At 37.8% G+C, this 14169-nt stretch overlaps 1 protein-coding gene across 5 annotated transcripts in view; it reads left to right on the top strand.

Moving 5' to 3' along the window:
* Window positions 1-14169, top strand: part of DOCK4 (dedicator of cytokinesis 4) — a 472131-nt gene that overhangs the window by 406493 nt on the left and 51469 nt on the right. For 3 of the 5 annotated variants that reach the window (XM_063642120.1, XM_055283725.2, XM_055283723.2), the window contains exons 31-36: window positions 1209-1357; window positions 3073-3158; window positions 7718-7744; window positions 7889-7984; window positions 8922-8982; window positions 13433-13526. In XM_063642120.1, coding sequence (XP_063498190.1) covers window positions 1209-1357; window positions 3073-3158; window positions 7718-7744; window positions 7889-7984; window positions 8922-8982; window positions 13433-13526 — 513 coding nt within the window. The remainder of the gene's footprint in view (window positions 1-1208; window positions 1358-3072; window positions 3159-7717; window positions 7745-7888; window positions 7985-8921; window positions 8983-13432; window positions 13527-14169) is intronic. The other 2 variants (XM_063642121.1, XM_055283724.2) reach the window with 1 other exon arrangement.

Here is a 14169-nt window from a genome sequence, read left to right as displayed (position 1 = left end):
GGTGGATGGCTTGAGCCCAGGAATTCAAGACAACGTTGTGAGACGCCATCTCTATTTTTTAAAAAACAGGCTGGGTGCGGTAGCTCATGCCTGTAATCCTAGCACTTTGGGAGGCCACGCTGGGTGGATCACGTGAGGTCAGGAGTTTGATACCAGCCTGGCCAACATGGTGAAACCCCATCTTTACTAAAATACAAAAATTAGCTGGTCATGGTGGCATGTGCCTGTAATCCCAGCTATCCAGGAGGCTGAGACAGGAGACTGGCTTCAGCCTGGGAGGCAGAGGTAGCAGTGAGCTGTTTGTGTCACTGCACTCCAGCCTGGGTGACAGAGCAAGACTCCATGTCAAAACAAACAAAAAAAAAACACACTCGAGAAAAATTATATCATACAGATAAGAACCACCTAGCCACCTTTTTTCTTACAAAAAAATCATCCGTAATCTCACCATCCAGAGATAACCTCTGTGGTTAACATTAGGGATATAATACTCTAGACTAAGAGATAGATGTGTGTGTGTGTGTGTGTGTGTGTGTGTATTTTTTTAAATTAAAAATGTTTCGTTACATACTGTATTGCACTTGCTTTTTGCTTTTTCACTTAATTATATTGAAAAACTTCACCTATGTTATCTTTCTTCAGCCTTATGTTAAATGATTGCATAAAAATTTTAATGTGTGCATATACAATAACGTACATAACCAATTCCTGATTATTTATATTTTATATATAAATATATAATTTTTTTTTTTTTTTGAGACAGAGTCTCACTCTGTCACCCAGGCTAGAGTGCAGTGGCACGATCATGGCTCACTGCAAGCTCCGCCTCCCAGGTTCATGCCATTCTCCTGCCTCAGCCTCCCAAGTAGCTGGGACTACAGGCATCCGCCATCCTGCCTGGCTAATTGTTTGTATTTTTAGTAGAGATGGGGTTTCACCTTGTTAGCCAGGATGGTCTCGATCTCCTGACCTCATGGTCCACAGTCTCGGCCTCCCAAAGTGCTGGCATTACAGGCGTGAGCCACCGCACCCAGCCGATTTATATAATTTTTAATTGTATCTCATGGGTTATTATATTTTCTTGCTTGAGGAGATGACTGTAATTGAATATATTTGTAACAATAGTTTTAAACAAATTTTATGATATTAATTTCTGAAATCATATTAAGATTGAATATATTGAAGCTCAAATATTTTTCTCCCTTTAGGAGAGCACAAGCTTCATTTTATCCCTGCTCTGATTGGCCCCTTCCTAGAAGTGACCTTGATACCCCAGCCAGATCTTCGTAATGTCATGATTCCAATTTTTCATGATATGATGGACTGGGAGCAGAGGCGGAGTGGCAACTTTAAACAGGTAGGCAGAAGTGCTCCTTAGAAGAGTTGGAAGAGTTTCAGCTCTCCTGAAGCATCTGTGAACTTCCAGATTCAACTCCAAGTTGGGAAATGAACACTGGGTCAGCAGACCTACATTCCAGCCTGGCCTATTCACTCCCAAGCCACACAGCCGTGGATGCTTCTCAGATCCTGTGTTGTCCTAAGCCTTCAGTGAAGCCCTGAAAATCATTTGATTCCTTTTCAGCTGAAAAATTTTGTGATTTCCCAGATCTGTGTTTAAGAACTTGCAGAGACTTTATTTGCACCCAGTTGGACACAGAGCAGAAGAATCAGAGAGTTAATGATTAAACTCATTGAGCTCTCAGTGGTCTGCACATTGTATTTGGCGAATGGCTTAGCTTTGAGCATTGGATTCACAGTATGTTTTATTGCTCTTTGCTTGAAGCATTGAGAATTAATTTAAAGGAGAAAGCTGTGGAAATTCTTACAAAGGAAATTCCAAGGGAATGAGCTTACAATTTCTCATGACATAGGTTCTAATAGTTATACTCCAGTTTTAGGAAAACAGGCATTCTTATTACAAAACCAGATCTCTTAAGGAATCCACTGCTTTTGCTCTGCCAGGTCCTTCAATTTGGAGATAGTAGGCCTACTGTCTGTTCACACAGTCACAACACAAACCTGTGTGCCCACAGGGTTTGGCACTTCCTCATGCTTCTCCAGAAGAAGCCTCCCTCAAATCTCAGGAATGGTTGTCAACCAGTCAAGCAATCTGACGGCAAACATGGAACCCTCCTGTTGCCAAAAGCATGGGTGTTTCACCTGTATCAGTATACACATTTATTTTCAAGAAAGCTAATAGATGAATGAAAGACTATTTAAAAATTGCACTTAGGAAAGAAAAATCCACTTTCCTTCCCCCTTGTCTTTACCTCTTGATTGAAATTTGGTTTACAGGAATAATAATTGGGCTTAGACTTTTGACAAAGTCAAATATTCCTCCCAGTCCCTAATTGTTTTAACTCTCTCCGGCCGTAGAGAAGTTTTTCATTTTCTGTCTCTTCTGCCTCAGATAGATATAGATGAAGGGATATTTTTCCATTCCTGATATTCAAGTTCCAAAGGATTTACATCCTGGAAAATATAAATGTTTTGACTACAGTTTTCAGGAAATATGTCCTTTCTCTCTCTTGCTGCTTATTGCTGACTTAGACTATTGCTATGGATCTACCATCTGTATGTGGGTAAGGCAAGTTCTCAACTTCAGCAAAGATTTAGTGCAACCTCAAACTGTTTTGAGAAAGAAAATAGATGTAAAACACATCAAAGATTTAAATTAATGTATGTGGATATGTTAGTTTCCTGATGTCCTTATATATAGTGATGTTTAAAAAAAAAGAAAAAAGAAACAGGACTTGCCAGTTTTTATAGCTCCTAAAAAAGAATTCAAACATTTAAACTGGGCTCCAGGCATTTGTGTTTGAATCAACAAATAGATAGATGTCTTTGGCAGCAGTAAACGCTACCCAGCCAGGAGTGTGAAGTCATGTAACTCTATCTAGATTAGTCGCTTAGAATTCCAAAGGGATGCCTGCTATCAACCATAGCTGATAATGTCACTTTCACAAAATTTACCATGGCCTTTTTCTTGGCATAAAGAAATATGTTTTAACTTGCCTAGAAATTCCTACTTGTGAAGGGGAGGAAAGAGAGTAATAGTTGGGTATGTTTCAGGTGGAAGCCAAGCTAATTGACAAACTGGATAGCCTGATGTCAGAAGGCAAAGGTGACGAAACATACCGTGAGCTCTTCAACAGTATGTGAGTAATATGTTTATCTCAAGTTGATTCTATTCTGGGGATTTGGTGTCAGTACTGAGCCTCTCTGCACCACGGTAGCTGAGAGCTGCAAAGACAGCTTAGGTCTCACAGGAGTGCTTTGTCTTTGTAGAGTGTGAAATAAAGGATAATTGCCTAACTCTGGCGAATGGATCTTATAATGTCGATGATTAGGCATGTCTTCCTATTTTAATCTCTGATTAGGACAGTTTGCATATGTTACATAACAAATCTCACTCTTTTCATGCCTGATAATTTTAAAACCATTCCTGCAAGATAATGATTTTAAGTGGGGTTATAAGTGGGAGAGGAGAAAAGGGGTGTGGTGTAATGTTTGTGTGCACTGCTTTCCAAAGCAAGATACTGATGCTGATTTGCTGTTGGAAAATTAACCTAGTTTGCATCTGTTCTTCAACACCTGATTTAATTCATTAATACTGATTGTTCACTCAGCATTAATTGCTTCCTAAATGCTTTTTATTAGAGTATCTCAGAAGCAAATCACTTTTAGTAAATTCTGTGTTTTGGATTTCTATGGAAGATAGAGAAATAATGGAATGCTGTAAAGAGACTTTAAGGTTGCCCTATCCATAGAATCTGATCATAGCCACAGGATGAACTGCTTGTACCAAGTATTCATGCATTGTGTTTAAGTGGCCAGAAGATACAGTGAGAATGTTTTAGTGCTTTGGGATTTCACTTCTGGTACTTGTTTTCTCTACAGCTTCCTATGGATCTTAGTCAGATCTTAGTCATTTTCAAATCTAACATATGTGCAAAGTATTTCTTTTTGAAAGAAGAATTCGCTTATTGTGCTTGAAAAATGTTTGCAGTTCTTTCAGAAGTGCAAAATAATGCAGTAACACATTTTTTTCTATGACAAAATATATTTGTGTTTGTATTTATGCCCGAGTATCACCTAAAACTAAGTATCAGTGCTTTAGTATTGATGGCCAGGTCCAAAACTTTATGATTGTGAATTTGCAACAGTAGAAACATTAATATATAGGCTTGAAGAATATTATTAGTGACTAATAGGTTAGATAGATTTCAGCATGCCTGATTAAAAATTATCTTGAAGCTTTTAAGAAAATTACATTAAAAGGAAAAGCCAAGAAGGGTATAGAGATTTCCTGTGGTAGTGGTGGGTGATAAAATATATTCTTTGTATTGGATTCTGAATAGTATCATTTTTTTCTGATATGGTAATTAAAACAGCAGTTTTCAAAATTATTCACCAAGACCTCATTCATTCTAGTGTACACAGCTTCAGTCTTTTATGGCAGCTTGGAGTTTAGCAAGAATTCTGATTAAAATCTCATGCAGTATAATAAATTGCTTTTGAAAACTGCTCTCATTTCAGTTACTAGTCCTTGGTTTGAACAAAAAACCAAAATGAGAAAGCACTCAGTGAAATGAATCTCTTGAGATTTGTGATTAATTATTTATAACAAATTCACAAGATTAATAAATACTCACATAGTTCTTTAGCGCCTCTTATCTACTTTAACAAAGGCTTGATAGTATGCAATTTCAATTGCTCATGTATAAATATGACTTTGAAATAGAAGATGTACCTCGACATTAGGATCAAACCAATAATTAAAATATTAAGCCTCTATAATTAGGACTATTTTAAGGTGCCTGATTCATTCAATAGAGATTTTTATACTTTTGTTGATTTTTAGGATATTACTAGAAATGCTACTATAAATAATTTCCTTTCATGCTTTTATGATCAGCATATTAGGAATAAATCAAATCGAAAGTGATACTTAAGTGATACTTAAGTGTCATTACTACCTGAGCACAAGAAAGAAGGTGCAAATATTACTTTATTTCAGGAAACAATAAATTGCTTTTTTGGCAGCAGAAATCACAATGAATTAGTATAATCACAATGAGTCACTGCACACATTATGAATTAGGAACACATGCCGTTATATGGTACAAATTCTCATTTGTTCTGTGTAATTCATGTCTAAAACCTCTTAAAATTTGTTCTGAAGCTGAAAAGCTGTAAGTAGTTCACTACTTTCTAAATTGTAGTGCTTGCCAAAATGGCCCCCTTGGAGTAAGACTTTAAATTTGTCTAGTACCTTCCTTCCTAAGAACTCAACTCGTCTTTCCCTAAGCCCAAACATTATCTTCATGAATGCATACTACATCTTTTTGAAACTTATTTCAAAAACACGTATTCATTTTGATAACACTGAAATTCTAGATTATAGACACCAACATGCAATATCCAGAATAGAGTACCACAACTAAATTCTGCTTCCCCTGGCTCCACTTGATTCGCTCATTCTGCTGTATTTATTGGGCACTCCCCAGGGCTGGGGATGCAGCAGTGACTATGCTGTAGGAGCACACAGTAGGTCTACCTACAGTCTTGGGGGCTCTAAAGGGGCTTTCCAGAAGAAGTAACATTCATTCAGGTATTTCTTAGTCTTTCACTCTGCCTTCTCCTATGTAGTTGTAAATAATTCAATAAGACTCCACATTATTTCAAAGATTTTTAGTGATCACACATTTAATTACCATTTGGAGACAGAGAATTCACTATGTGACACCATACCTTACATCTCTAACTCTTCTCTTTGGATTAAAAAGAGCATGCACAGACACAGGTGTTATATATTAGAGTGATGACTTATACATAACCCCATTATGATACTGAGAGAGGGAGATTGAGGGTCAAATCCCCAACACACACACAGATTTCTTTCACAGAGTGAAAACCTGCTGAGCAGAGTCATCCTTGCAGGGCCATGGCTTATCTTGCTTCCCAGTGTTAGGAATTTCTATTGCATGGAACAGAGCAGCCTTATCAATTACCAATGAGAAACCCCCTTTCACTGTTATTAGGGCTCCCTATATGCTCAATGTGGGCACATGGGCATTATTATAGAGTAAATGAAAATACCCACTCTCACCCAGGTTACCTAGAAAGGCTCTTCTCTTCTTGTTGATAGCCTCTCTTTCTCAGTTGGTATCAGGTAAACAGGGAAATGGCAAGATTCCCAAGAGAGGGAACAAGGCTGGCTGAGCACACAGATGATCTGGGTTTTAGACTCAGTCCTAACATTTGGTCTTGAGTTAGTCAAGGAAACAGGCTGTGCATAACTTTGCCTCTTCTTACAAGAGGATTATGTAGCTCTTACTGCATCAGAAGTCTGTGCAAATTAATGAAACTTATGCCCATAAAAGAAGTCTTCATGTATTTTTAGAATTATTACCTAACTTGAGTTCTTTGTTTTTTAGCCTCTAAAGTATGAGGTGTAGGCTGTCACGGGGAAATTTCTACATCATTCCACATTGCTTTTTGGCAGGCAGATTTTCATTTGAGTTCAATACAATTTGCAATTTAAGCCTGAAAGAGGTGCTGTTCAGAGGTTTTTAAAAGAAAACACATTTTAAACAAACTAGGGGACCTTCGCCTGCAGGACTGGTCAGGGCAGATTCCATCCCTTCCATATGCAGTCTCCACCCTTAACCTAAGAAACAGTTTAGAATAAACCAGAAGAACAGGATGAGGGATGCATAGGAAACTGAGAAGGAGACAAGACAGAAGGCTGGGCACTAGAATGCCAATAACAAGAGAAAGAGGTGGGGGATGACGGATAGAAAACTTGGGAGAGAACATAGCCACAGACAAGAGAAAGCTTTGACAAAACAGCTTTCTTCTTGAATGTTTATTTTTGAACTAAGTACACATATGATATGCTTAGATTGTACTTGTAAGAAATGTTTTCTCTCTTATTCCTGAAACTAAGATGAAAGACAAATAAGATTTTAGGCAGAAATGACAATCATTGAATTTTGAGGGGTAGGGAAGTATCCACATATTGCCATGCTTATGTTCTTTCTTTTATCTTTTGGGGAAAGTTCAATCATAAAGCCTTTGCCAAGTACACTGTTAACTTGCTGAGAGGTGGGAGTGGAAGTAACACAGATTCTACTTATCATAATTGTTATTATTTTGTGTTTACATAGTACCTCTGCTCCAAGGTGCTTAGGATTAGGGGAAATGTAGGAGGAGAGATGTGGTTCGGTACTTGTCATCAATCTGCTGTAACAACCACATAGAAAATCCTCTGTGATTAGTGACAAAATGAATGAAACTGTTGAGTGAGTGCACAGATAGTACAATATGTATTGAGTGGGCAAATGTTAAGTGAAAGGAAAAAACGCAAAACGTCATACCGTCTGTACAAGGATTTTCCTGTAGCAGTTGCATTGCAGTAAAATTGCTTGGATGAAGATGCATTCCACTGAGCGGTAGGAAAATATTTTTATGTGAATAAAGCAAGATCTTGCTTAAAAGTAAACTTGGAGGCACTCCTGTTTTTGCTTTTTGCAGTGTTATTTGATGTGGTAAGATGCAAGCCTCTGTTAGTGTAAGGGAGAAGCTAGGAAAAAATGTCTTTGAGCTGTGAGATGCTTGTGTATTTTGAAAATATGATTATATGCATGTGTTTGTATTTTATGACTTGGATAATCTGAAAATCAATTTGCTTTGTCAATGCTTCCTGGATTAGAATTCCACTATTTGGTCCCTATCCTAGGTAAGACATTGTTTGCAAATTGTGCTACTTGTGAGATGTTGCAGTGGTTGCTAAGGCATTTAAGGTACTGATGAAAGTAAAGTGGTTGTCATGGTGACTGATAAAAATAAATGTTGAAAATGCCCCGGGTTCTTTCTTTTCCAGTCTGCTAAAGAAAATTGAGCGGGAAACATGGCGGGAAAGTGGCGTTTCATTAATTGCTACTGTAACTCGTCTAATGGAGAGGTTGTTAGATTACAGGTAAGCCGAGTCGCATGTTTTTCTGAACTCCAGTTCATGCTGAGCTCCAGTTAGAAATCAAATAGAATACAATCAACGTTCCACTCTTGTGAATCACTCAATTGATTATCAGACCATGGAACCTGGTATACTAAGATAATGAACTTCTAACCAGCTGGTTCAGAGCTGTTAATTTGAGCTTTTGTTTCTTTTTTGTTGCTTTGTTTTGTTTTTTGATAGTTCTTTCAAAGTCTTGGTGAATTGAGAGGATTCTCAGAGTCCCTGAGAGTTCTCAAAAAAAAAAAAAAAAAAATCTTTATTTTGGTATTTAGACTTAGCCTCTAGAACCAGTAGAACCAATCCATTTTAGGGTGAAAACATTGTAACGGAGAATTGTACAATCATGCTATTCTCTTAAATATTCTCTTAAAAAGGGGACGTGGGTGAGATGAAACTCACACTGTCACCTTCCGTAGACCTATGTTTTTTATTTTTATATTATCTAAACTGTTAAAGTAGTTCATCCCACTTAAATACATGGTGGTTTGGTTTTATTTTAGGAATGAAACCCTCATTGTCGTTGTTAATGGCCAGGCTTACCAGCCAGTTCTCACCCCACTGTAGGAAGTGTACAATAACACACTTTCACTCCTCTAACTTCCTGAGCCCATGTCCATTGAGAGGGAGCATAATCTTGACATGGCAATGAAATTCTTAACAGAAGCTGATGCTCAGGAGTCTCTGACTCCCCACATTCCCCAGAGATTAGATTATCAGTCCTTGGAGCATGTATCTAAAGGAACGAACGCTTGCAATGCAAATTGCCTCTGGTCCCTACAAGTGGCTTCTTTTTTTTTTTTTTTTCTTTCTTTCTTTCTTTTTTTCCCTCAAAAAGAAGAAACTGTGTTTGCCCCTAGGAAGGAAGTTCTGAGTTCTGACTATTGCTTTTTGTTTTTAGGGACTGCATGAAAATGGGAGAGGTAGATGGCAAAAAGATTGGCTGCACAGTTAGCCTTCTGGTTAGTAAACTATTCCCCCTTTTCTCCTTGTGCTTGTATTTTTTTCCCAGAAATACTATGTTTTGTTTGTGTTTAATCTGCAATGTGATGTTTCTTAGAAGAGTTCTTTTTAAATTTACAAGTGCTTTTAAGAGAAGCATAGTGAGCTGCAGGTTAAATTAAAGTCCAGGAAATCCTCAGTCCCAGACATAACAAGGTGCATCTCCTGCATTCCCCACAGCCCTAATAGGAGACCCCTGTGGGATCCCAGAATGATGCCATTGGGTTCCCTGGTTGCACTACTTCACCCTCCTAGAGTCTTGTTGCTGTCCTAGGAAAAAGCACTGTGTCCCCTGTTAGAGGTCTTTCTACTTTTGTGTAGCAATTTCTTTCTGTTCTTCTTTTCCTTTCTCACAGAGTGATATGCAGTCCACATTTTGATAAGTATTAGTGATCTCTTCTTTTGTGAACAAATGACCGTTTTCTATTTAACACCCTAATTTTTACTCTAGCTTTTTTGCAAATTGAATTCATCATAGCACTTTTGTTAAGGTTTGCTTTATAACTAGGATGACCAAGCAGGACATTTTTGAGAGTAAAATTAAACATTCTGTAAGGATAACAGGCTAATCCAAAGCTGTCCTGGGCAAGCCAACATTTATATAAAATGTCACATAACTAACTATTAAATAGAATGGTATTCTTACCACAGAGCAAAGGAGTGGCCCTACATTTAGACATTTATTTGTCATATTTTAACAAGTCAAATTAATGTTTTTGATAAGTTCCTTTAATCAGATCTGAAGTACAGGAAAATATAAAATACAGGAAAAGTCTAGTTCTATATTTGTGAATCTCATGGTTTCTTTTTCTTATATTTTGTAGAATAAATGAATCCTCGCCATCTATTATATTCTAAGTTCTTGCACAGTCATTCTTATCCTTACTCTGATCATTTGAGTTCCTCACATGCCATATCATTCTCTATTTGCTTGCACCTTGAACTTCTTTTGCCCCTACTTTGATTTTGTCTTTTCTTAGCTCATCAGTTTCCATATTTTTGTTTTGTTTTGTTTTGTATTACGTTGTCTAATCCTGTCACAGTCTATCTTCAAAGCTCAAGGCTTCTGCTTTCTTGTGACTGTCTTTTCATCTATTTTCTTCATTTCTTGCTGCACTGCTCCTCATCTCTGAGTCTATGATGGTATCCGTCTTTATCACACCCACTGCCTCCTCCACATTTTTAATCTAATTGTTACATCTCCACCTCCAGTATCAGTCCCTAAAAATAGTGAGACCTAAGCATCCTCTGTGAGGCCACATCTTGTTCACTTTCTTCCATAATGTTTTCATTAGACCCAACGGTAACCTGCAGGCCATCAGCCCAGGCTCACTGGGTCAGACCATTGACCTCTGCTCTCAGTACTCATTTCTAACTTGAACATAGTCATTCCCTCTCTTAAATTTCCTAGTTGATTCTCCAGTTTCTTACCTGCTTTTGCCAGCCTCTTATCACAGTGAAGACCTTCAGTCTGGGTTTCTCCCACGTCCCTGCTTGTATGTCAGTGTTGGGAGAAAAGCTAAGTGCTTGATAAGCTTTAGGTCTTCTCCATCTTCTTAACTCTGGTTCTACCTCAACTCCAGGCACAAAGTCTCATAAATAACCTCAAAGCCTTTACCTTTCCCCAAAGTAATCCTCTCCATTCTTCCATCTTCTTTCGCAAGTACCTTCCATTTGGAGATGAGCAAATAAATATAGACCTTATGTTCACTTCCACAATTGGTATAAAAGAAGAGATCACTTCCTTGGATGAAAGAATTAATACTCTGCCCCTAATGTATTTACTCTAGTCTCCCAGTAGGAATGCACCTGAGATTTAATATAGTATAATCAGTGGCCCCATTACTAACCACTCGAGACACCATCCTAATAGCTTTGCACTGACCAAGAGTAGTCCTTCTAGAAAATTTTAACACTTTGAAAGCTCTACTTATTTCAAACTAGCACAAGAATACTTATTAAAGAAGCAAATATATCACTTTGAAGCTAATCTTTTTAGCCTCTACTCCACATGGAAAGTTCTTGATTTTTTTCTAGTAGCAATGTGGTTCTCTTCAATTACTCACTTCCTCTTAGAGACTTCTCTTAACTCTTTGGAAAAGTCAATTCCAGATTGTCTTCGGGAGAGCTGTGACATCCCTTACAAGATCGGGGTTAAACTGGTTTTAAAAAAGTAATATTTGACATGACTAATACTAGGAAATGTAATTATTGTTTTGTTCTTTGTGTCACACACTTTGTCAGACATTTGGAAGATTATCATCTGCTGACTGGAGATATTTTTTTAAGAGAACTATTTATTTAGAGTGATTGCTTGTGTTGTTCTCAAAGCTGCTTCTTACCAGAAAGCTATTAGAGCAAATCATCCTTTAATAATATAAAAACCTGCTGTGGAGTTGTTAGACTTGTGTTTATGGTACAACAATTCTTGCTAATTAAAATGATTTTGGTTATAATAAGAGAGACGTGAATAGCATTATTTACTGAGCTTTTTAAAGAATGCCAAGATCTACAGGAGACAAGAATAAAAGAGGGAGGATAATGGTATAAACTGAAAGAAAAATTTATGATGCATTTGACTTAATATCAGTGTCTCAAAGTTAGAAAAGTCCTCAGATTGAAGAATGGACACCTGTTAGGTAATGGGCAGAAAGTACGTTTGATAGCAGATCCTCAGGCTTCAAGCCCAAGTACCATTTCAACAGCCACATTTGCTAGATTGGTCCATTATTAGCAAAGCCCTGTCTAGCTAATCAGCTTTAAAAAGTTTTTAGAATTCCTGGCCTTTCCTCATTAGAAAAGCCTATCACTCCTTCAAGTCAACAGATTTATTCCCTCATCACTGATTTCCCCTTCTTCCACACACCAACTAGCATCAGTTGAAACAGTAACAATAAGTAGTAATAGTAGTTCAAGTGTCTCCAGCAGAGATTTCATAATGCACAATGATTTGTTCACTAAACATGTCTTGTTTGGAGACTCACAACATTATGCTTTTACTAGAATCCAACTTCATTTATATTCACTTTTATGTTGACTAAGTTCAGTGAGGACTCATGTGCTTTATAATGTGGTGAAGAAGTAGCTTTGGATGCTTATCAGTATGCCTTTAAAATGCCAGCCTGGGCCAGGATCGGTGGCTCATGCCTGTAATCCCAGCACTTTGGGAGGCTGAGGCAGGTGGATCACTTGAGGTCAGGAATTCGAGACTAGCCTGGGCATCATGGCAAAACCCCATCTCTACTAAAAATTCTTAGCTGGGTGTGGTGGTGCACACCTGTAATCCCAGCTGCTCAGGAGGCTGAGGCAGGAGAATCACTTGAACTCGGGAGGCGGAGGTTGCGATGAGCTGAGATTGCACCACTGCACTCCAGCCTGGGTGACAGAGTGAGACTCTGTCTAAAAATAAAATAGTGAACATAATGTGTCCAGGTAAGTAAAAGTTGAGTTTTTGTTAAAAACATTTTAGAGATGTTTCCTAAGATCTAAATACTTCTTAGGAAACAAAATATTTTCAATAAGCATGTTTCTGTAATAATAATTTGAAATAAAATCTCTTATTTGTCCCTTTATATTTTGGACATAAACTGGAAACATTTGAAGTCCAACACATAGGAAATGCAGAATAACATCTTAAAAATAAAGAGCCTTTTTATTTACCCTTTTACGTTGCTTTTACTCATCCTTACCTGTATGTCTTAGAGATTTTTCTTTTTTGTTTGTTTGTTTGTTTTTTTAAGTCGAAGTCTTGCTTTGTCAACAGGCTGCAGTGCAGTGGCATGATCTTGGCTCACTGCAGCCTCCGCCTCCCGGGTTCAAGCGATTCTCCTGCCTCAGCCTCCCGTGTAGCTGGGATTACAGGTGTGCACCACCACATCCAGCTAATTTTTGTATTTTTAGTAGAGATGGGGTTTCACCATGTTGGCCAGGATGGTCTCGACCTCTTGACCTCGTGATCTGCCCATCTCGGCGTCCCGAAGTGCTGGTATTACAGGCATGAGCCACCATGCCCAGCTGAGACTTTTTTCTTTAGAGCAAAATATCTTTGAAATTTAGAATGAAAGAAACTATCCTTTGAATATCAATCAGCAAAGTTAATAAATCCATTAATCTGTTACATATTTTAAATATTTTTTAGTTGAATAGCCTGATTGTTCATTGACATTTAAACAAACAAAAGTAAAGAAATATGAATCAGGGATAATAACCCAAGATACTAACTTATCCAGTAATTGCTAGGAAATGACTGACACTGTCACTGAGCCACCTTACTTCATTTTTAGAGATATTTACATGGAAAAATGCATCCATTCTCTTGGCTCCAGACATGGAACTTTAGCAGGGTAGAAGGCAGATAATTGTAGGCCAGACTGTTGAGGAACTATCCATACCTGTACTCTTTTTTTACAGAACTTCTATAAGACTGAACTGAACAAGGAGGAGATGTATATACGCTACATTCACAAACTCTATGATCTGCATCTCAAAGCACAGAACTTTACAGGTAATTCTGTCTTTTGGCTCAGATTGGGGAGGGGGCTGGTGTATTAAGCATGATCGTTCCTCCGCTTTTTATAATTAGAGTGGAAGACTCAAGCATTTCTACTTTAAAATTAAAATTTATTTTTAATTGGATATATATTTCTGCAGATTCTATATATATCATATACATGATACATACATGTAGGTTGTTTGACTATATCTCTTTGCATACTTTTTCAGAGGTTGCTCTGGGGATTACCAAATACATACATAACTTCTTACAGTCTGCTTATAGTTAGGATTTTACCACTTCAAGTTTGTATTAGTCTGTTTTCACACTGCTGATAAAGATATACCTGAGACTGGATAATTTATAAAGAGAAAGAGGTTTAATGGACTTACAGTTCCACGTGGCTGGGGAGGCCTCACAATCGTGGTGGAAGGCAAAAGGCACATCTTGCATGGTGGCAGACAAGAGAGAGTTTGTGTAGGGAAATTCTCCCTTATAAAACCATCAGATCTCGTGAGACTTATTCACTATTATGAGAGCAGCATGGGAAAGACCCTCCCCATGATTCAATTACCTCCCACCTGGGCCCTCCCATGACACATGGGAATTGTGGGAGCTACAATTGAAGATGAGATTTGGGTGGAGACACAGCCAA

The sequence above is a fragment of the Symphalangus syndactylus genome, chromosome 6 (assembly GCF_028878055.3).
Source record: "Symphalangus syndactylus isolate Jambi chromosome 6, NHGRI_mSymSyn1-v2.1_pri, whole genome shotgun sequence".
Classification (NCBI taxonomy): domain Eukaryota; kingdom Metazoa; phylum Chordata; class Mammalia; order Primates; family Hylobatidae; genus Symphalangus; species Symphalangus syndactylus.
The sequence above is the reverse complement of the archived record's forward strand: the minus strand, read 5'-3'. Positions and strand labels throughout refer to the sequence as shown.